This window comes from Aethalodelphis obliquidens, unplaced genomic scaffold, assembly GCF_003676395.1.
Source record: "Aethalodelphis obliquidens isolate GAN/ISIS:26980383/991018 unplaced genomic scaffold, ASM367639v1 scaffold142, whole genome shotgun sequence".
Taxonomy (NCBI): domain Eukaryota; kingdom Metazoa; phylum Chordata; class Mammalia; order Artiodactyla; family Delphinidae; genus Aethalodelphis; species Aethalodelphis obliquidens.
The window spans coordinates 546038-570558 of record NW_020838086.1 but is presented as its reverse complement, the minus strand read 5'-3'; the positions used below and the strand labels follow the sequence as shown (position 1 = coordinate 570558).

The 24521-nt window shown below is 36.4% G+C and overlaps 1 protein-coding gene across 1 annotated transcript in view; it reads right to left on the bottom strand.

The window, feature by feature from the left end:
• Positions 1-24521, bottom strand: part of DMXL2 (Dmx like 2) — a 142149-nt gene that overhangs the window by 11492 nt on the left and 106136 nt on the right. Inside the window, exons 20-29 of the mRNA XM_027099798.1 lie at positions 17552-18672; positions 16953-17144; positions 14869-14945; positions 12977-13107; positions 10897-11145; positions 7795-7973; positions 3955-4085; positions 3376-3461; positions 2744-2945; positions 1584-1701 (exon numbers count right to left, since the gene is read on the bottom strand). Of these exons, the coding sequence (XP_026955599.1) occupies positions 1584-1701; positions 2744-2945; positions 3376-3461; positions 3955-4085; positions 7795-7973; positions 10897-11145; positions 12977-13107; positions 14869-14945; positions 16953-17144; positions 17552-18672 (2486 nt within the window). The remainder of the gene's footprint in view (positions 1-1583; positions 1702-2743; positions 2946-3375; positions 3462-3954; positions 4086-7794; positions 7974-10896; positions 11146-12976; positions 13108-14868; positions 14946-16952; positions 17145-17551; positions 18673-24521) is intronic.

The following is a 24521-nucleotide window of genomic DNA, read 5'->3' as shown; positions in this document are numbered from 1 at the left end:
TAAGGGGCAGAATCGGGGAGAAACTTGGTTAAGGAAGAGGGAAACGAGAAAGGAGACAACAGATCCTCAAGAGCAAGACAAGAGTCTGAGGGTCCCAGCAACCCAGACCCAGTCTTTCTGTAGCACTCTGAGGCTCTGACAAGCTAACAAAACAAAACTGCTAGAAACCTTATGAATAATTAAAGCATATCACTGTGTTTAATAATTTGAAGAACTAACAACTCAGAAAATTGATCCTTCAATGAACTCTCTTTCTGTGAATAACAGAGCCCTAAGTGAGCAAGTATCTTTTATCTTAAATCTATTTCTTAGATTTCTATATCTTATTTTATAGAACTCAGTATCACTATAGGAAATGCAGTAAGCAATGTATTAAACGAAAGGGGAAATGAATTTGGCTCTTATTCCCCTAACAAAACCCTACATCAATAATTTCAATACCATTGGGGTCTTTTCCTATCAAATAAGCTTATAAGACACAAAAGAATCTCTACAGTTCATTCCTCTAATTCCTCACGTAAGTACATAATTTTTAAATCTACAGAAAAAAATAAATGACTGTTCACAGGACTGCCCACAATGACCATCCAGGTAAGTGGGTGAGTAGTGGAAAGAAAAGAACGAATCTGGTCGGTTCTGCTGCCCTAGGTATGGAGAACATTTGAGAAGCAGTTCTATATGCAACCTTGGGAAATTGAGCCACATAGACTGTCCCTCTCGGTTTTCACTTTTCTAAGTGAAATATAATTAATTTTTCTTTTCTCATAGTTTTTGTTGCCAATCTTTAATCACATCTGACACTCTACTCTGAACACTACTCTCCAAACTGCTCATTACCTCATTAAATAGCCAAATGGACTGAAATGCTTATATATAAAACATCTGTGTACCCCTCATTTTATAATGAAGAGATCGTTTTAAGTTCTAAAGTGTGACTCTCTCAAATTCATGATTCTTCTTGAACCCTGTATGGCATTACATTATTAACTTATGTTTAGCTTAAAAATCACCATGCAATGTAGAAGCTCTGCCTCACTTTGTAAATGCAATCAATCTTCCTTCATCTCATATTTGGTGTTTCTGTAGTTTAATCTGTCTCACAAAATTATTCTATAGTTTATGCTGTTCATTTCTAAATGCTAAATAAATAAAAATGCTTTTAAAGGGTTATGCTGTATTTTCATTTAAATGATATTCAGAGAATCATAACATAGAGTATACTCATTTATATACTAAATTCCCCAAACCATCCCTCACAATGTTTATTACATGTAAAGGCCCAAAGGCAAATATTATAAAGGACATAACCACTTTCACCTGACTATACAGGATTTGTCGAAAGACCTATGTTGTTTCATTGTTATGAAATAAAAATTGTACGTTTTTATCTTAAAAAAAATTCTCTGTAGTTTGATAAACTATTACCTATGATGTATGAAAGATAATAAGTTCCAACCAAAAGTAAATTTCAAATAAATCATTATTTGATTAGAAATGTTAGAAAATGCTTTCTAATGCTTCATTAGAAATGTTAAAAAAAAACAAATGAAAATTACAAGAGAGAATATTTTTTTCTAAAATACCTCACTCTGCTTTCTTTTCTTAGTGAAAATATATCTAATAAATGTCTGTTGAAGTACTTCTTGTTTAACAAGGAAATGCCAAAGTCGTTTGACTGGAAGCGCAGAAGAATCCCGGGATCTAGTTTAAAAAAAAAAAAAAATCAACATATCACACTATTTTAGTCTATAGAAAATGTTTCATTATTTGCAGATAATTTTTTTAAAACCTCCATTATTGCAAAGAAGATACAGCATTAAGCTCAACAAAATTTTATAATTTATTTCACTTTTAATTTTTAGTTCTACAAATCATTCCTTCATCTAGCAATTAATTCTCTACAGATTCTCTAAATGGACAGGTTGAGCTGAGAGTCAATTGAATCTCTTATTATTCTTTCTTTTTTTTTTTTTTTTGCGGTACGCGGGCCTCTCACTGTTGTGGCCTCTCCCATTGCGGAGCACAGGCTCCGGATGCACAGGCTCAGCAGCCATGGCTCATGGGCCCAGCCGCTCCGTGGCATGTGGGATCTTCCCGGACCGGGGCACGAACCTGTGTCCCCTGCATCGGCAGGTGGACTCTCAACCACTGCGCCACCAGGGAAGCCCTTATTATTCTCTTTTTAAATTATACTTTAGGTTGGTTACAGCATATCACCAATGAATATAAATGAACATAAAGTCCCACATTTCATTTTTAACAGCTAACAAGCTAAATTTAAAGCCTTGCTCTTTCAAGCTTCTGAGCAATACTCTAAATCATGGCTGGCTGCCTCAAAAAAAGCATGCTGCTTATCAAAAGGGGCCTAGATGGACAGATGGAAGATCAAAACAGCAATAAAAACCTTAATGTGTTTACTATTAAATTACTGACAGCACCTTGTTTGAATATGTAGATTGTTATCCCAAAACATTTCTGTTAAGAGTTCCTAAAATGATGACAAAAATAAAGGTTTTGTCCTGATTATAAAATTAGTATGTCTATTTGAAGTACAGGTAATATGGGAAAAATAATTTTTTATCCAGATTTCTGATAGTTTCCTTGGCCTATAGTGCTGGAAACAGGATTGCAAGTTCAAAGTTATGAGTGTTTCGAAGGCTACTGGCATATTATTTTGCCAAACTGACTTCCAAAAAGGTTAAACCAAGCTACACTCTCATTACCATTGTAAGAGAATTCTTACTTGAATGGAGTATTTTCAGGTTCTAGCATTGCTTTATTTCGAAGAATAGCTGGTCCAGCTCCTACTGAAAGGTCAGTTGGATATGTGTTGACATAGTTGGGGGGAGGACCTTCAAATTCATCCATTTTCTCTTGCAAGATCTGCTCCCAATTCTCCAAGTTTTTAATCACAGCAATACCTAATGGTGATGTTACAGGCAACTCTAAAATGTAATAGAATATGATATTTTACTTTGATTAAAAATGTTGACCATCACCACATATTTACAAGATCCAAATTCTTAGAGCCAAAACTTCTGAAAGTACAAATAAATCTGAAAATGTTAATCTAACACCATTTTGATATTTAATGCTTTGAACAAAACAGAAGACCAGCTTTCTAAAATGAGCTAGGAAAATGTTCAGCTTCTCCACGCTGGTTTCCTGGTTTTTCTTCCAACCTTCTAGGTAGTCAGTGATTCTTGCCATATGAATTAAAACCACAGACTGGAGCCTAAGATAAATAAGACCTCATAACATCTCCAATGCTGTATATTTTTAGTACCACATGTTCTTTTATATGGATTTTGTAAAGAGAAACTTGATGATAATTTGTTGTATTTAATAACATTAATTTTCAAATTCCAAACTTACCAGAGAATTCCAGTCCAGCAATGGGAAAGAAATTCTTGACATTGTGAAGTACTAGCTTAACCATTGTCAAATGTAGAAGAGCCCAGCTGTTCAAAGGGACAAATAAAAAAACTCTCCTTAATTGAAAAATAAAATCATGAGAATATAGTAATGATCCCTGTCAACTGTTTGGCCCAATCTCCCACCCAGAAAAAAAGCTGTTTTTTTCTAACAACTTACTATTAAAAAAGAGTACCTTTGTAGTCTCTGAAAATAAAAGGTATGCAACAATGTATTATACTTGCACTATCTGAAATACCTAATGGAAAGAGATTTACCACACAGCTACATGGAATTTTAATACCATATCAATAAATTATGTATTTTTTCTCACTAAAAATGTTTGTGCCAGCTATTCTTTGAAACTGCATGTGAAATACTCTACTATCTAGCAATGTACCTCAAAGGTACAGAATTCCTAACCTGAAAACATAGGTCAGTTCTTGTATAAATTCATGATAGTAATATTGCTTAAAACTAGTAACATCAGGAACTTCTACAAAAGAAAAGACAAAAAGAAAAGAGGAAAGCTTTATTTACCTATAGGAGTTAGGGTCTTGGTGTTCCTGTATCTGTGTATCTGAAAAAAAAGCATCATCTTCTTCTTCATCACTATGAATGCTTTCATCAGAATCATATATAACTCCACTATCAGACAAAGGGAGAAACGGCTGCAATAAAATGTGAAGTTATTTTTAAATGTATAACTGGGTATTTTTATCCTAACTTAATATTGAACATTTTAAATGGTGTCAACCTAAACTAAAATTTTCTTTTGAAAATGATACTAGACCTAGGAAAGTCAGGAAAACCAGGTTAAAACTCTCAGATTCAATAAAATAACTGAGTAGCTAGATACGACACAAATTTTTTTTTTAAATCAATGGCCTTTTTCTTATATATCAGCAATAACTAGTTCAAAAACTCTGAAGAAAAAAGGTGCATTAAGTAACATAATACCAAAGGAAAAACTTTATGAAAACTGTGAAAGAGCTACAGTGAAGGAAATTACAAATCCCTCTAAAAGCTAAATAAGGAGATTGAAACATGTAAAGACTATCATTCTTTAATTTACAGGTTTTAGGTAATTGCAATAAAAATCCCCATGGGGATTTCTTTTCCTTTTTTGAAACTTGACAATGATTGTAAAGTTCATAGGGAAGAAAATAATAGGTAAGATTAACTAAGAAATCTTTCTAAAGTGAAAGATACTATTTCTTAGTGGATATTAAAATAACTAATTAAAATAAGTGCAGTCTAGCAATTTGATAAGTGGAAAAATATAGTCCAAGAAGAGTATATAAATAAGAAATTAATATATGACAAATATAACATCTTAAGTCGTTGGGAGGAAAGGAAGGACAACTAGTATAAGTGTGAGAATAGAAGATAAAGAGGGTACCGAAGTCTGATCTTCACTTCATTTTAGATCAACAGGAGAGTTAGAAATTAAAAAAAAGAGTTAAAAAGTTAAAAAGAATTAGGAGGAAGATGGGCTTCCCTGGTGGAGCAGTGGTTAAGAATCCAGGTTCAAGCTCTGGTCTGGGAAGATCCCACATGCCGCGGAGCAACTAAACCTGTGTGCCACAACTACTGAGCCTGCATTCTAGAGCCCACGAGCCACAACTACTGAGCCCGTGTGCCGCAACTACTGAAGCCTGCGCGCCTAGAGCCCGTGCTCCACAACAAGAGAAGCCACCGCAATGAGAAGCCCGTGCACTGCAACAAAGAGTAGCCACCACTTGTAGCAACTAGAGAAAAGCCTGCACGCAGCAACAAAGACCCAACATAGCCAAAAATAAATAAATAAATTTTTTAAAAAAAAAGGATGAGGCCGAAGAGAAGGTGGAGGAAACAAAAGGAGGAGAAGATAACAAAAGTAAACATTTATTAGTGGAAAGGACTTTCTCTGCTTAAAAACAATGTAACATCATTTTTTAAAAGTATGGATAGACATGACTAAGTAAACTTTTAAAAACTTCTGTATGTCAAAAACAAAAGGCAAATAAATCATTTTTTAAAAGTATGGATAGACATGACTAAATAAACTTTTTAAAACTTCTGTATGTCAAAAACATAAAATTAAAAGGCAAAGAATCTGGAAAAGGTATCACAAGTAAGGTAAATTGTTAATATCCTTAAAAATAAAGAGTTCATTAAGAGTAAGGAAAAACATTACAATTCCAATAGATAATTTTGCTCAGAACATGAACAGTCAATCCCTCACAGTAGAAAACCTAATAGCAATAGGTTCATTAACATTTTTTGATATCATTAATAGGAAATAAAAATTATTTAATCAAATTAACAAAAATGAAAAAGGAATACTTAATGAGGGTAAAGTCAGATGCATGCTCACTATTCTCAAGGGAGTATAAATCAGTAATCTGAAGATATATATATAAATATATATATATATTTCAGATATGTATCTGAAATAATCAGAATGTGAACAAGGCTTATCTAAAAAGATACTAATCTCAGCATTATTTATAAAAATGAAAAAATAAATACAGCAAATACTGATAGGCAAATGGTTATGTAAACTACAGTATACTCATCAAGCTGACTAGTTATTTGGTCATTAGAAATGATATGTACCTAGAAACAATGACAAACCCAGTGACAATGAGCACCCATATACCCACTTGTGGTTTCTAAATTATAATTTCCCACAAAAAGGAACCAGGTTCTTTGGAGGTTGCTCCCACTCTGGGGCAGGAAACATGCAAAATTAGCCTAGAATGACTTAAACTAGAAAGAAAAGAAACTCAAAGACTATTGGAAGAGTTCTCAAAAAGATTCAGGAGCCAACTGGAAGAGGCTCTCATTGGCAAAGATGGGACAATCTGAACATCCATAAGAATAATAACTGTACTGGATTAAAATACATAAAATATGTTTAAATCCATAATATAACAAAACTAATAACAAAACAAAGTTCACTGCTTCCTCTGAAGGATGCTAGAGAATCAACTCATCACTTTGAAAACTGGCACAAGAAGCAAAGAATAAAGCACTTATCCTGTCTTTCTCTTTCAAAATGTAATTCAGGATAACCAAATAGATTGATGGAAGAAAGTATTCCAGCAAATAAATGAAGACTAAATGAGAAGATATCATTATCATAATTTTAAAACTACCCTAAATTTAAAATAATGGACTTAGGCAAAAATCATCAACTAACATCTCAAAAAGAGAGTTTCCTGATGGAAATACACAAAACCACCTATGAAGTAATCCTGTACTCCCCTTTCCCTATCCAATCAGAATGGAATCTGATAAAGCCTCTAAGTTTAACTTTCACTTTACAGAAAAACAGAAATCAGGGGAACATGGTCAGAAGACCAAACATGGGGATGCCATCAGCAAAAGCCACTGAGAAATTTTAAAGGACAAATTTGGGGGCAAAAAATGGGGAGGGGGGTAAATTTAACAAAGAGAGATGGAGGTAGAACTTATAGATTAAAAGAAACTTAAGACATATCAACCAATTGCAATGTTGTGGATCTTATTCTGGACCCTGATTTAACAAACCAACTGTTCAAAAACATTTAAGGTGTAATGGGGAAAAATGTGAACACTCTCTGGATACTTAATGATATTAAGGAATTGTGTGTGTATGTATGTGTGGTGTGTATGGTGTGTGTGGTGTGTGTGTGATAATGCTAGTGTGGTACTGGTTCAAAATCCTTCTTTTTAAAAAATAAATGGTGAAATATTTATGAATGGAATTTCATGATGTTTGGATTTGCTTCCAACCAATCTGGGGAGTGGGAAGAAGTATAAATGAAACACATGTAAAGAGGGAACACAGGTAAAGAAGGAAACCTATCAATATAAGGTGATGTGCTTGAAAAAACAAAGTGCAGAAAAGCACACACCCAACACGGTACAAAATGGGACTATGTTGGATCTAGTCACGATGAGTATTCTGATCCCCAGAAAAGTTTTCTCTGCTTTGGAGAAACAGAGATATGCCATGGGACCTCATGAAACCCATGGTCTCACGAAACCCTCAAATACCCATCCATCTCCTTCTGCTCTAATTTCATGCTGACCAAGGGAACTACTGATAAGCAGAAGAAGGGAAGTTAGATGGTAGATACAGGTATTCCAGTTCCTAGAAAAGGATGATGCTGATTAAATGTTAATAAACTAACTTTTGGTTTATACCTAAGTCCCGTATGATTTTAATTTGTCTGGTCCATTTCAAGTATCTGATCATTCCTGAATGATTATTCAGTTTCTGGAGTTGAGAGATTAATGCCTAAACTATGGTGATTCAGCCCAGAAGCTGCCCCGTCATTCCTATGTGATGCAAACATAAGAGTTAATAAAACAGACACACATAAAGCTTGCATTCCTCACACCCCTTACCTTTGCAACAAAATAATCCCACATACTGAGTTCAGGAGGAATAAACTTTTCTTTGTAAGATGGTCTTTCTGCAGGCACTGGTGGTGGGGTAGCATCCTTTACAGGTCTTCCAGGAACCAGCATTCGCATGTTAAACCTCCTGCGGTGTTTATCTATGTCTTCAGAAGGAACAGGAGGTGCTGAATAAAGATAGAAAAAAAAAAAAAAAACTGGCCTTATTTTCCATTATTAATTCAAAGAGTTAACCTTTCTTTTCATCCTACTCTTGCCATGTTTTCAGTGTAGACTAAATTACTTACATCTGTGCTTCTAAACTTTTCTAGTTACTGCATCAGTTTTCCAACAATCATGGCAGAGATGCAGATGAGGATAGAGTATAAAAGATTAACTTGCAATGAAGCAGCCTATGTGCTATACAGAATAAGAATTCAAGCGATTCTATATACAGTGTATTAAATAAATGATATATTCAACAAACAGTACAAAGAGTGCTTGAGTGATTATTTCTGGCTGTGTTGTTCAAGAAAGATTCATTGAATGAATATGTAGGATGTAAAGCATGCCTTAAAAGAAAAGCAGAAGCTCACTGTGTAAAGAGGAAGTTGACACCAGAAATGAATGACCAAAGGTTTGGCTAAATGAGGAGTAAACTTCTTTTGCTAGACAGGTGTCAGGGAGGGGAATAACAACGACAGTCTGGAGTTAGGGTGGGACAAGCCTGTGGATAGGAAGCTGGGAGCTCATCTTATGGGCAATTCTCATGAAAGTGTCTTGAACTAGGCACAGGATGAGGTATAGTCTGCAGGATCAATTAGAGAGGAAGGTGGAAGAATCTGACACAAGAAGGACCTGAACTAGTATGGTGGGTGGTAAAGACCTAGAGGAAGTATTAGATATGAGAAATACATAAAAGAAATATCAAAAGGACTCAGAACTAATTGGATATGAGAGAACCAGAAAGAAGTCAACCTGGTCCTCTTCTGAAGCTCCCCGTCATAGAAAATGATAATTCTATCTCAAGTTCTCTTTGATGAATATGACCACTTTTCACTCTGTCCATCACTAGGCTAAACCACTTTTATCTTTTTTTTAACTGAGGTGAAATTTACATAAAATTAACCATTTTAAAGCGTACAATTCAGTGGCATTTAGTACATTCACACTGTTGTGCGACCACCATCCCTATCTAGCTGCAAAGCATTCTCACTACCCCAAATGAAAACCCTATACCCATTAAGCAGTCACTCCCGATTCCTCCCTCCCTCTAGCCCACTGCAACCACCAGTATGCTTTCTGTCTCTTTGGCTTTACCTATTCTGAATATTTCATATAAATGGAAGCATGCAATGTGTGACTTTTGCCTGGCTTCTTTCACTCAGCATAATATTTTTGAGGTTCATGCTAGCTATATAGCATGTGTTAATACTTCATTCTTTTTTTACAGCTGAATCACACTCCATTGTACTTATATACCACATTTTGTTTATCCATTCACTCTTGATGGTAATCCACAATTATCTTTTAAGTGGGCTATTCCCAGAGCCTCCCACATAGCCTCCCTACTTTTATTCTTTCACAGTCTATTCTCCACATAGCAGTTAGAGTGGGTCTTTTGAAAACCTAAATCAGATTATGTCACTCCTCTGCTTAAAGCCCTCCAGTAGTTTCCTATCTTTCTTTAGAACAACAACGATAGTTTTACATGACCCATGAAACCCTCAATGACCTTGGCCCCAGTTACTTATCTTACCTCATCTCTGAACACACTCCCCTGAATCAGGATAGCCATTCTGGCCTCCACTGTAGTTCCTGGAAAAGGTCAAACTAGTCCTACCTCATGACTTTTGCACTCACTGCTCCGTCTGCCTGAAATGCTCTGGCCCCAGATATCAGCACGATCTGATTCCCAACTTCCTTAGGACTCTGCTCAAATGCTATCTAATCAGAAATGTGTCTTCTGATCACCCTAACTAAACTGTTCCCATCCCCTTTCCCTCATAATTCTCTGTCCAGTCACTCTCTTTTATTTTTATCGTAGTTCTTCCCATACCTGAAATATTATCACGTGCTAATTTATTGTGTTTACCTCTACTGGATGTAAGCTTCATGAAGGTAAGGGATTTGTCTGTTTTGCTCACTCCCATACCCCAAAAGCCGGGCATAGAGCAGGTGTAAGTAAATGCAAACATGAATACGTACTCAGAGGTTTAAGCATGATGACTTGATGAATGTATTACCTACCATGAAAAATAATAGAAAACTCAGGAAGAGAAAAGAAGTGATTTGGGAGGAAAACTTCTAAATTTACAGTGGACTACAAGTAGGTAGGAAGATGGAAATTAAGAGTCATCCACATGCAATGGGAGTGGAGACAACGCAAGTCGATAAGACGGCCTACCTTACTCTGACTTACGTAGGAACCTATCCATCTGATGTGATCTTGGGCAGTAAAGACACAGGTTAGAACCTGTGCCATTTAAACTCTCTGTGCCACTAACTCCTCATCTGTAATATGATTATTTCTAAGGATGAATTAAGACAGACAATTTCTGTGTTTCAGCACCAAGGTGTAAACCTTTCCCGTGGCATCAGTCTATATCTTACCATCCTACCATCTAAAAAAGTGGGCTAAAAAATCTATTTTGGTCCATAAGAAAAAAAAAGAGGACAGAAAATGGAATTTAAAAACCATGTGCATGATTGGAACAGCCTTCTTGTCTATTACCATAAACTTAATCTGAAGCCAACTACTGGTATACTCTGTAAAGATTATGAGGATTTATTTAAATCTTTCTCTAATTAAAAACTATCCTTTTTCCATGACCTTATTCCTTAACATTGTCTCCTTGCTTACCATTACCTTTCCTTTTTTCTTTTTTATCCTCCTCAAATTTATCCTGGTTTACCAAAAAATGTTAAACTGAAACTATATTCTTTATTCTAACACAAGTTTCGTTATTTATTACCCTAACAAGAGTGATTATACCTTAAACATCAGTGATTTTCAAAATAAAAATTCTTAAAACATTTAAAAAAATCTTTTACTTTCACATTGGAAACTATTTACATTTACATACCTTATTGGTATCAAATTGATCTTACCTGAAATATTTTCGGATTGTCTTTGAGGCTTCACAACAAGTTTTATACCTCCCCCAAAAACAGCAGCCCACATTCGATTGTTTAATGGGTGGGCTGCAAGTCGAAATAATTCATTGGAGGAATTTGTGGCAAGAGCATGTATCAATAAACTTAAGTACACAGCAACAACGGCTTCACACAACAAAATGTTCAATTTTGGCTGGTCTTCATCTTGGGCTGAACTCAAGAGATTAATAAGTGAACTCACACCTGTAAGGGTATATAATATTATAAGAAGTCTATCAGCGTAAAGCTCCAGAAGGAAAAAAAATCCAAATCTGCAGTTTAACCGAAATTATGTATCTATATTATACTATATATATAGTGTGAATATACACACATGGAGATATATATATCTCCATAATTTGAACAACAAAATGATAGGAATGGTTTATAAGCTATAGAATAAAATAAGAATCCATTCATCCCTACTGATATAATAAATGAGTGAATAAACAAATTAAAAGAAGAGAAGAGAAAGCTCTTCCTTACAGAACAGTTTCAACTAATACGTAGAAGGATGGATAGAATTAGAAAATCACCGTCTCGTAATCCCCACAGTAATATCTGATTCAGTCAGGAGTCATCACTGGATGCTATAATTAGTGGGTAAAAGTATGATATTTTACACAATCTCAAACATTCTCTTCAAAAGATACTCACTAATTGCAAAGGAAAAGAAAGTAACTTTACAAAGGAGAAATCTGGCAGAAACTACCGTACGAAGTGATCAAAGTTAATGGCACCAGTAATGGGACCAAGTGGCATCATGTGCCTCTTGATATTTTACACCGAGAAGGGTACAATCGCTCTTCATAACCTGAATCTAATATTAAGAAGACATCAGAAAAACCCAAATGGAGGGACACTAAAAAATAATTGGCTAGTGCTCTTCAAAGTGTCAGTGTCATGAGAGACAAAGAAAGAAGGAGGAATACGTATTAGAGGAGATTCATGAGACAATACAACTAAATGTTACATGGAAGACCTTAGTGGGACAACAGGTGAAACTGTCAAAAAATCTATAGATTAGAGAGCAGTATTGTATCAATATTAAGATGCTGAATTTGATAACAGTGCTATGGTTATGTACAATAAGAGAATGTCTGTTTTTAGGAAAGATAAACTGATATATTTAGATGTAAAGGGGCATCATGTCTGCAACTTACCCTCAAATATTTCAGAAAAAAGTATATATTCACACGGACACACAATAAGTGAGTGAGAGAGGAGGAGTGAATGACAAAGCAAGTATGGTAAAATGTCACTGTTTGGGGAATCTGGGTGAAGGTTACACAAGAATTGTTTGTACCATTTTTGAAACTTTTGTTAAGTCTGAAATTATTTCAATAAAATATCAAAACGACAACAATATGTTTTGAGAAACTTATGCATAAATGAATTTTAAATACACACTTGGAGTCCGTCACTTCCTTCTACTGCCACTCTTCACAATGATCATTAACATGTAACCACAGAGTTATAAAGCAAGTAGAGCAAAAATTAAATGACGTGGCAGACGAGGAAAGTACATTAAGAGAGTGGAGAAGGTTTGAAATAACTGTTATGGAGAGTGAGAAAGAGCCAACCGGAGGAAGAGGACTGGCAGACATCATAATATATGTGCCACAGAATGGTCACTCCTTTCCTAACATACATCTACACTCTTGAGAATAACTGCATTCTGATGTATCTATGAAAAAAAGCTCTGTGATACTGGCTCTCTAAGATTCTAATTCGGGATGTCTAAGGATAAGAAACATGACGTGCTCACCCTTGCGAAGGATGTTAAACCTTGCTTTTTTATGCTGGTCAACACAGCTGGTTTTTGAAGCCTTAACTTTCTGAGTCTTCAGACAACATTACAGTACTTAAGAATTCCTAATCCATGGCAGAAAACATCATCAAAAACAAACAAACAACTATTCACCAAATCCACAAACAACAACAATCAGGAAACCAGTTGGTAGCTTTGTAAAAAGGAGTTGCCAAATAGAAGATTAAAAAACAAACAAACAAAAAACACCACTCAGATTCTCACCAGGCCATTGAGCAGGAGAAGAATTTGGTGTTGCATGTTCTTCAATGCTTTCTGTCCTTAGCCTTCGACGATCACTTAAAAGAAGTCCTTGATAAGCCATTCCTGTAAACTGGTTCCCTTCTGTCTGACTGCTAAAACAAATAGGGTTCAGTTATTTATGGTCTTAATAGAGGTAACAAGCAATTATACCCTATACGTATTTATTTTAGATAACTAAAACAAAACTCTTAAAACTGAGTTCACTGTTCTAATAAAAACTTATTTCAGAAAGTTCTTTAAATTAGTTACAAATATTTATCGATAGCTTTTTAAAACAAAATACCAAATTTTCTATTTAGGCAGATGACATTTAGTCATTAAAACCTTTTCCAAATGCCACCTAATACTTAAAAATCTTTTCTATATTCACTTATTTGTATTTTTTTTAAAGTCTGCTGTAAGGAGACTACTGATGGTACTAAGATATATCAGAAAGTTTCAGGGCACTATTTTGTTGCATTTCTTAGTTCTGTAAAGTCGTGCAAGCTCAACTCTGAATTAAAACATCAACTAAAATCTGAAGAATCCTATTTTAGAAATACCTAGTCCTAAAGCCAAATGTGCCCAAATATTTACTTCCCTCATCTTTATGGAGTGGGGGAAGTACAAAAGAAGAAAATAAATCTGACTCCCTGGAGAGTCAATCACAGCCTAAAAACTAGAAAATACACATTTAAACAAAATTTATTTGGATTCTTATCTGGCGCCATTTTAAGCAGTGACTGATATCAAACAAGTTGTCTTTGATCATTAAGATGACCACAGGGCTTCCCTGGTGGCGCAGTGGTTGGGAGTCCGCCTGCCGATGCAGGGGACACGGGTTTGTGCCCCGGTCCGGGAGGGTCCCGCATGCCGCGGAGTGGCTGGGCCCGAGAGCCATGGCCGCTGAGCCATGGCCGCTGGGCCTGCGCGTCCGGAGCCTGTGCTCCGCAGCGGGAGGGGCCCCAATAGTGAGAGGCCCGCGTACCGCAAAGGAAAAAAAAAAAAAAAAAAAAGATGACCACAGTCAACCAAACAAACTCTTTTTCACTTATTTACATTTTTAAGTTTTTGTAGTTACTTAGACATGGCCTTATTAGGCTAACATCAGAGAACAGGCCATTTTGAGAGAGTAATTCCCTATGCAATAACAAATCTTCCCACAAGAGGCTGCTGAATTTATAAGAAAAAAATCTAGATATATGTGTAATATAAATTTAATGTGATTCTATTTATATTACAAACTTTTCATTTATTAATACAATCCATTTAAATCTAGGTCATCTTTCCAAGTGATTCAATTTCTTACTACTTATACTGCCCTAGTCATTAAAATACAGAGTATACACTGATGAAGGCAATTAGACATTTAACAAAAATTCAAACCATTACATATATTGATATCACTTCTAAAGACATACAGAAATGGGTAAGTAAAATAGATTTTAATAGTTCAATGATAGGAATGTACTTTCTCATTTTTCAAAAGTTCTTCCTCTTTCAACTGAAAACCAAACAAACAGAAACTAATCTAACACTAAAAGGAATAGTTCCTAAGGGGGAAAAAATAAGAAAACTTCATATCATAAATTACTTTGGATAGTGAACACTTCTTTTTTTTGAAAACAAAAAAAAAAAAGATGGTGATGATAATTTTCCTTTACTATTTGTCATTTTCTATATGTCTCTTGTTACTAGGTAATAGCTAAACTAAACAATTATTTTATTTCCCATTCTCATCTATTAAAGTACACATGGTGGTCATATTTGAGGATTTTTCAGTCCCTAGGAAGCAGAACTTTAATATAACTCTGGAACAGTTTAATGCTTTTGCTGTATTAATACTATTTAGGTACTTTTTTTTTTTTTTTTACCTGTAGCTATGACTGTCACATAATGCTTGGTAAATTGATGCAGAAAGTGATGCTGCTAGTGAATGAAGTGTGTGCACCTAAAACCAAAACAGCCACAATTACATTTTGTACTAACATTTCTACACAACAGTAGTATGTTAAAAATCAGAAAATACCCAGGAAACTAGCAATATCGTAAATAAAACTAGGTCCTACATGAGACTACTAACTCTACCTTAAAGCTTCTAAAATAAAACTCATCCAATTCAATATCCATGCTCACAACAAAGCTAACTGGTTCATATGCATCTTTATCAAATATTTATTACCGTGAGCCTGCCACTTAGCAGGCCCTAAGCAAAGTGCCAACGGTCACATTGCTGGGACTGTGTCCTAGCCTGCTAATGAATAGCCTAAGTAGTAATACTCAAAAAAAGCAGAACCAAAATCAGCTTAGAATTTTTAGAGCTTTTATTTAAAGTTGCCTTATGAAAACTTCTCCTTGATGAAACTAAAAACTTGATCTTATCAGTAAGAATGAATTAAATGTTTAGAAAGTATATCAATCACTGTCTGAAATGCTTAATTTTCCAGAAAGCAAGTAACCCACTTAGTACTTAGAAGTAATGCAGTCTTAGAATTTTAAATTTTGAAAGTTTAAAAATGATCAATATAATATAAAAACCACATCCTACAATGCCACACTGAATCAGCATTTTGAGACTCACACAATCTTAAAATTTGAAGGGATCTTAGAAATAGTTTCATACTTTTTGAAAGCTTATCCAAATTTCTAGGAACTAGAAATGTTTACTTAGAGCTTATATGCATTGAATGCATTTTCTGCATTTCCATATTCGCCTATCAAATAATTTAAGTAATCTCTGCTAAAATACTGATACAGATTAATTCATGCTATGGATTAGAAGTCTCTAATAGGATGATATGACCAGTAAACCTTGGGTCCTTCAGAAGAATGTACTACCAGAGATTGAATGTGCCTTTCAAACAAAAAAATTAAAAATAAAAATATTGGGGACCTGAAATGACATCAGCCACTGGAATTGGAAAAAGTACAGTACAAATACACTTAGGCTAGCACAGTGGAAGTCTGATCATCTCTCCAGATCCTGCCACACTCCCTACTGTTTCTTAGAATCTATCCATTTTTAAGTTTTCACCATAGGATATAGTTTTAATTTGGGGTAGTAACTCTGCCAAAACTCTAATTGCCCCAAACTATTCCACAGCCTCCAACAAAACACAGTCATCAGGGAGACAGTAATGAGGGTACTTTCTCTGGGACTATTTCTAATCAATCATGGTTCTCTCAAAGATACCCCCCTGCACTTATATTTTCATAATATCCTGGCATCTAAGCAAACAGTTATAAATATTTCTACTTAATGATTCATTTAAAGGAGATGGAGAATCCAAAGGAATATCTGGCAAGAATACTGTCTAGAAAATGAATTTTATTACCAAAAAAGTATTTGCCTGTCTTAAAGGAAGATAATAACTTTTCCACAAGTAAGAAGAAACTATCATATTAATTTCAGGTATACAGCACAGTGGTTCAATATTTTTATAGATTATCCTCCCCTTTAAAGTTATTACAAAATAATGGCTCTATTTCCCTGAGCTGTACAATATATCCTTGTTGCTTGTCTATTTTATGCTTATAGTAGTTTGTATCGCTTAACTTCCCTACCCATAATGTGCCCCCCACACACACACACACACACACTTTGGTAACCACTGGTTTGTTCTCTATGTCTGGAAGTCTGTTTCTGTTTTGTTCTATACAGTCATTTGTTTCATTTTTTAGATTCCACATCTAAGTGATAACATATGGTATTTTTCTTTCTGTCCGACTTACTTCACTTAGCTTAAACTCCATCCAAGCTGTGGCAAATGGGAGAATTTCAAGAATGCTTACTTTCAAATTACATTCATTGGACAAATGGTCTTGAACTAGTCCGACTGAGAAGGTAGCAGATAAGAGTACTGTAAAATATTTCTTCTAAGTTCAAATTGGAAGACAAGTATAACACATTTACCTTCTCAGTATGTACAATACCAAATGATCATAAACTCTGCATTACCTTCACATCTTCAATACTGGGATGAGGTGGTGTTTTCATCTGAACAATAGTGTAAAGTATATCATGGATGTGATTATTTAAGTACAATACAGGATTAGCTATGACTGTTTTTGTTGAAGCAATACTTGCTGAAAGCAGAGGTAGGGTGGTAGGCAGTGGTAGTGGAGACTGGAGCTGCTTCACTGTAGTTTCCTGTAAGTGATAGGAGATTATTTTTTCCGTAGTTAAAATGAAGGACAAAAAAAGCAATTAATAGTTATATGATAAAAATACTGGCAGTAAACATCTGAGTAAAAGCAATATGTTAATGTGCTTGCTCACTTATTCTACAAAAACTGATTGCATACCAGGTCCTATGCTTAGATGCAGAAGATGTAAAGATGAGTTTGACAACAGCTGTGCTCTCAAGCTTTTAGCCTACTCCTAATTACCAAAACTTTTGTCTAAAAAGACCCATGCAGAGTGTAAATATGTGCCTCCTATGAATAGAGGAGCTAATCACATTAACATTAACCAGTAAAAAGAGCTTTACAACTATAAATGAAAGTTACTGAAATTATTAAAATAACCAAGATTGAAAACAAAAGTAAAGTCAATACCTGCTGTGATTCTTGTAGCAAAAATTTGAGTTCCATCCTTACTGAGGCCAGACCACCACCTTGGGCCCCATGAAGGCTACAGTAACTAAGAAACACTCTGAGGAGATCTTGGTTCTTCTGCAACCACAACTTCCGTCTTTCCGCATGCTCTCGTTTAGCCTGTAGTCTCCGCCTTTCTATTTGGTGCCACTCATAGGAACCAATACCTGGTTTGTCCACCATTTCTTCCTGATGCAGAATATCACTCTCTACTGTGGAATACATTTTACTGGCATATTCTTTAATAACTGATTCATGATTACATATCTCATGCAAGGCAGCAATTTCCTTTTCAAGCCAGTTATAGAGTTGAAATCTGAGTTTTCCACCATCTACTTCATAACCTGTAGCCAAAGTTCTTAGTTCAGTCATAAGGATCTTTAAACAAGCTCTGAATTTTAGTTGTTCAGCAATCACATCAACTTCAGAATCACCTTCCAGGCAATCCTCTTCCTGAGGAGTCAATAACACATTAGGGTCTGGGGCTTCCCGATCTTCTTGTCTATCTTTTTCCCTGACATCTGTACTTTTCATTACTAAACCGACAGCATCTTCTTCCTCTTCTTCTAAGGCACCATCGTGCTCTTCACCCCAATCAAGAGTAAGAGGTTCCTCTTCAACTTTTACTATTGGCTGACTCCAGTCAATCTGTGATGAAGTTACGTTTGACCAATCAGTTCCAGAACTTCTATCACCATCACTCAGAGTTTTTGATTCTGAAGGTACATCGTCCGTCTTTTTAGAAATGAAGTCAGGCTGATCTTTGTCTGAAGGTAAGGCAGACACTTTGGTAACTTTTGGAATTTTGGAGAGTACCTCCAAGGCTAAAACAGGACATCCAACTTTAAAATGAGCATTTGCTGTAGTAAAGAATAATTTTCTTTCTATGAGATTAATTTTATCAACAAAGTTCTTCTCCGTTTTGAGACCTAAGGTTGCCAAAGTTCCTTCAGGGGAGGCAAGGTTTCTTCGAATAAGCAAAGGATGAGTTCGAAGGTAGTTGTAGAAACTAAACACCACTGGGTTACAAGATTTGATAACTATAGAAATCAAACAGATACAATCACAAGGTATTATGTTAACTTGTAATTATATTACAAAAGAATAAAATATGTCAGCATTTCCTCAAAAAAAAGGACACTTAAATATTAACCTAGGATTAGTTAAACTACGATATACCCACAAAATACAGCTAAAATAAAAAGAATTTCCCTGTTTTGCTATGGAGTGATATCCAGAATATATTAAGTAAAAGATACTAAACTACCTTTTATCTAAGAAAGTAAAGAGGGAACACATACACACACACACACACACACACACACACACACACACACGTACACTTGTATTTTTTTAAATGGAAGGAGAACACACAATTTTTTTTTCAATTGGTCCCCTAAAAAAGGGAGGCAAGAACAGGGTAGAGAGACGAGGAAAGAAGCTAGATTTCTCTGAAAATACCTTGATTTTATTGTTTTTATTTAAAAACCACTTCAACATTTTATATAATTCTAAAAGAAAATTAATTTTAAAAAATTCACAATAAAAGCAAAATTAAACAAATTATTCTTTGTATCAAGTTGGTAGCATAACCACAAGAGAGGAACTATAAAGTGACTTAAAAATAAGTAATTTAAAAAAAATAAGTAATTTGACTGAACATCCTTAGTGGGATATACTATCAAAACAAAAAGAACTGCAAAGAGGGAGACCTTCAAGATGGTAGAGGAGTAAGACGTGGAGATCACCTTCTTCCCCACAAATACATCAAAAATACATGTGCATGTGGAACAACTCCTACAGAACACCTACTGAACGCTGGCAGAAGACCTCAGACCTCCCGAAAGGCAAGAAACTCCCCCACGTACCTGGGAAGGGCAAAAGAAAAAACAGAGACAAAAGAATAGGGATGGGACCTGCACCAGTGGGAGGGAGCTGTGAAGGAGGAAAAGTTTCCACACACACTAGGAAGCCCCTTCTCGGGCGGAGACTGTGGGTGGCAGAGGGGGGAAGCTTCGGAGCCACGGAGGAGCGCGCAGCAACAGGGCTGCAGAGGGCAAAGCGGACAAATGATCGGTGCCGACCAGCACTCACCAGCCCGAGAGGCTTCTTTGCTCACCCGCCGGGGCGGGCGGGGGCTGGGACCTGAGGCTCGGGCTTCGGAGGTCAGATCCCAGGGAGAGGACTGGGGTTGGCTGCACGAACACAGCCTGAAAGGGGCTAGTGCGCCACAGCTAGCCGGGATGGAGTCCGGGGAAAAGTCTGGAACTGCCTAAGAGTCAAGAGACCACTGTTTCGGGGTGTGCGAGGAGAGGGGATTCAGAGCACTGCCTGAACGAGCTCCAGAGATGGGCACGAGCCGCAGCTATCAGCGCGGACTCCAGAGACGGGCATGAGACGCTAATGCTACTTCTGCCGCCACCAAGAAGCCTGTGTGCGAGCACAGGTCACTCTCCACACCTACCCTTCCGGGAGCCTGTGCAGCCCGCCACTGCCAGGGTCCCGTGACCCAGGGACAACTTCCCTGGGAGAACACATGGGGAGCCTCTCAGGCCAGTGCAATGTCACGCTGGCCTCTGCCGCCACAGGCTCGCCCCACATCCGTACCCCTCCCTCACCCCGGCCTGAGTGAGCCAGTACCCCCTAATCAGCTGCTACTTTAACCCCGTCCTGTCTGAGGAAAGAACAGACACCCTCAGGAGACCTCCACGCAGAGGCGGGGCCAAACCCAGAGCTGAACCCCAGGAGCTGTGCAAACAAACAAGAGATAAGGGAAATCTCTCCCAGCAGCCTCAGGAACAGCAGATTGTATCTCCACAGTCAACTCGATGTACCCTGCATCTGTGGAATACCTGAACAGCCAACAAATCATCCCAAAATTGAGGTGGTGGATGCTGGGAGCAACTGTAGATTTGGGGTTTGCTTTCTGCATCTAATTTGTTCCTGGCTTTATGTTTATCTTAGTTTAGTATTTAGAGTTGATTATCATTGGTAGCTTTGTTTATTGATTTGGTTGCTCTCATCCTCCTTTTTTTTCTTTTGTATATATAGATTTTTTTTTCTTTTTTCTCTTTTTGTGAGTGTGTATGTGTATGCTTCTTCGTATGATTTTGTCTGTATAGCTTTGCTTTTACCATTTGTTCTAGGGTTTTGTCTATCCATTTTTTGTTTGGGGAGTTTTTTTAGTATAGTTTTTAGCACTTGCTATCACTGGTGGATTTGTTTTTTTGGTTTGCTTGCTCTATTCTTTCTTTCTTTTATTATTACTTTTTAATTTTTTAATAATTATTTTTTATTTTAATAACTTTATATTATTTTATTTTTCTTTCTCTGTTTCATTTTTTCTCCCTTTTCTTCTGAGCTGTGTGGGTGACAGGGTATTCGTGCTCCGGCCAGGTGTCACGCCTATGCCTCTGAGGTGGGAGACCTGAGTTCAGGACACTGGTCCACCACAGACCTCCTGGCTCCACGTAATATCAAATGCAAAAGCTCTTCCAGAGATCTCCATCTCAATGCTAAGACCCAGCTCCACTCAATGACCAGCAAGTTACAGTGCTTGACATCCTATGCCAAACAGCTAGCAAGACAGTAACACAAACCCAGCCATTAGCAGAGAGGCTGCCTAAAATCATAGTAAGGTCACAGACACACCAAAATACACCCAACGGACGCAGTCCTGCACACCAGAAAGACAAGATCCAGCCTCAGCCACCAAAACACAGGCACAAGTCCCCTCCACTAAGAAGCCTACACAACCCACTGAACCAACCCTAGCCACTGGGGGCAGACACCAAAAACAACGGGAACCACGAACTTGCAGCCTGCGAAAATGAGACCTCAAACACAGTAAGTTAAGCAAAATGAGAAGACAGAAACACACAGCAGATGAAGGAACAAGGTAATAATCCCACTAGACCAAACAAATGAAGAAGAAACAGGCAGTCTACCTGGAAAAGAATTCAGAATAATGAGAGTGAAGATGATCCAAAATCTTGGAAATAGAATGGAGAAAATACAAGGAATGTTTAACAAGGACCTAGAAGAACTAAAGAGCAAACAAACAGTGATGAACAACACAATAAGTGAAATTAAAAACTCTCTAGAAGGGATCAATAGCAGAATAACTGAGGCACAAGAACGGATATGTGACCTGGAAGATAAAATAGTGGAAATAACTACTGCAGAGCAGAATAAAGAAAAACAAATGAAAAGAATTGAGGACAGTCTCAGAGACCTCTGGGACAACATTAAATGCACCAACATTCGAATTATAGGGGTCCCAGAAGAAGAGAAAAAGTAAAGGACTGAGAAAACATTTGAAGAGATTATAGTTGAAAACTTCCCTAATACGGGAAAGGAAATAGTCAATCAAGTCCAGGAAGCACAGAGAGTCCCATACAGGATAAATCCAAGGAGAAACATGCCAAGACACATATTAATCAAACTATCAAAAATGAAGTACAAAGAAAAAATATTAAAAGCAACGAGGGAAAAACAACATATAACATACAAGAGAATCCCCATAAGGTTAACAGCTGATCTTTCAGCAGAAACTCTGCAAGCCAGAAAGGAGTGGCAGGACATATTTACAGTGATGAAACGGAAAAACCTACAAGCAAGATTACCCTACCTAGCAAGGATCTCATTCAGATTCAATGGAGAAATTAAAAACCTTACAGACAAGCAAAACCTAAGAGCATTCAGCACCACCAAACCAGCTTTACAACAAATGCTAAAGGAACTTTTCTAAGCAGGAACCACAAAAGAAGGAAAAGACCTACAATAACAAACCCAAAACAATTAAGAAAATGGTAATAGAAACACACATATTGATAATTACCTCAAATGTAAATGGATTAAATGCTCCCACCAAAAGACAAAGACTGGCTGAATGGATACAAAAACAGGACCCATATACATGCTGTCAAAGAAAGACCCACTTCAGACCTAGGGACACATACAGACTGAAAGTGAGGGGACAGAAAAGAGATAGTCCATGCAAATGGAAATCAAAAGAAAGCTGGAGTAGCAATTCTCATATCAGACAAAATAGACTTTAAACCAAAGACTATTACAAGAGACAAAGAAGGACACTACATATGATCAAGGGGTCAACCCAAGAAGAAGATATAACAATTGTAAACATTTATGCACCCAACATAGGAGCACCTCAATACATAAGGCAAATACTAACAGCCATAAAAGGGGAAATCAACAGTAACACAATCATAGTAGGGGACTTTAACACCCCACTTTCACCAATGGACAGATCATCCAAAATGAAAATAAACAAGGAAACACAAGCTTTAAACAATACATTAAACACAATGGACTTAATTGATATTTATAGGACATTCCATCCAAAAATAACAGAATACACATTCTTCCAAAGTGCTCATGGAACATTCTCCAGGATAGATAATATCCTGGGTCACAAATCAAGCCTTGGTAAATATAAGGAAACTGAAATCATATCAACTATCTTTTCCAACCACAATGTTATGAGACTAGATATCAATTACAGGAAAAAAATCTGTAAAAAATAAAAACACATGGAAGCTAAACAATACACTACTTAATAACCAAGAGATCACTAAGGAAATCAAAAAATTCTTAGAAACAAATGACAATGAAAACTCAAAGACCTAAAACCTATGGGATGCAGCAAAAGCATTTCTAATAGGGAAGTTTATAGTAATACAATCCTACCTTAAGAAACAGAAACATCTAATATAAACAACCTAACCTACACCTAAAGAAATTAGAGAAAGAAGAAAAAAAAAAACCCAAAGTTAGCAGAAGGAAAGAAATCATAAAGATCAGATCAGAAATAAATGAAAAAAAAATGAAGGAAATGACAGCCAAGATCAATAAAACTAAAAGCTGGTTCTTTGAGAAGACAAAAAAAATTGATAAACCATTAGCCAGATTCATCAAGAAAAAAAGGAAGACTCAAATCAATAGAATTAGAAATGAAAAAGGAGAAGTAACAAGTGACACTGCAGAAATACAAAGGATCATGAGAGATTACTACAAGCAACTCTATGCCAATAAATGGACAACCTGGAAGAAATGAACAAATTCTTAGAAATGCACAACCTTCTGTGACTGAACCAGGAAGAAATAGGAAATATGAACAGACCAATCACAAGCACTGAAATTGAAACTGTGATTAAAAATCTTCCAACAAACAAAAGCCCAGGACCAGATGGCTTCACAGGCGAATTCTATCAAACATTTAGAGAAGAGCTAACACCTATCCTTCTCAAACTCTTCCAGATTATAGCAGAGGGAGGAACACTCCCAAACTCACTCTACAAGGCCACCATCACCCTGATTGCAAAAGCAGACAACGATGTCACAAAGAAATAAAACTACAGACCAATATTACTGATGAACACAGATGCAAAAATCCTCAACAAAATACTAGGAAATAGAATCCAGTAGCACATTAAAAGGATCATACACCATGAACAAGTGGGGTTTATCCCAGGAATGCAAGGATTCTTCAATATACGCAAATCAATCAACGTGATACACCACATTAACAAATTGAAGGAGAAAAACCATATCATCATCTCAATAGATGCAAAGAAAACTTTCGACAAAATTCAACACCTATTTATGATAAAAACCCTGCAGAAAGTAGGCATAGAGGGAACTTTCCTCAACATAATAAAGGCCATATATGACAAACCCACAGCCAACCTCGTGCTCAATGGTGAAAAACTGAAACCATTTCCACTAAGATCAGGAACAAGACAAGGTTGCCCACTCTCACCACTCTTATTCAACATAGTTTTGGAAGTTTTAGCCACAGCAATCAGAGAAGAAAAAGAAATAAAAGGAATCCAAATCGGAAAAGAAGAAGTAAAGCTGTCACTGTTTGCAGTTGACATGATACTATACATAGAGAATCCTAAAGATGCTA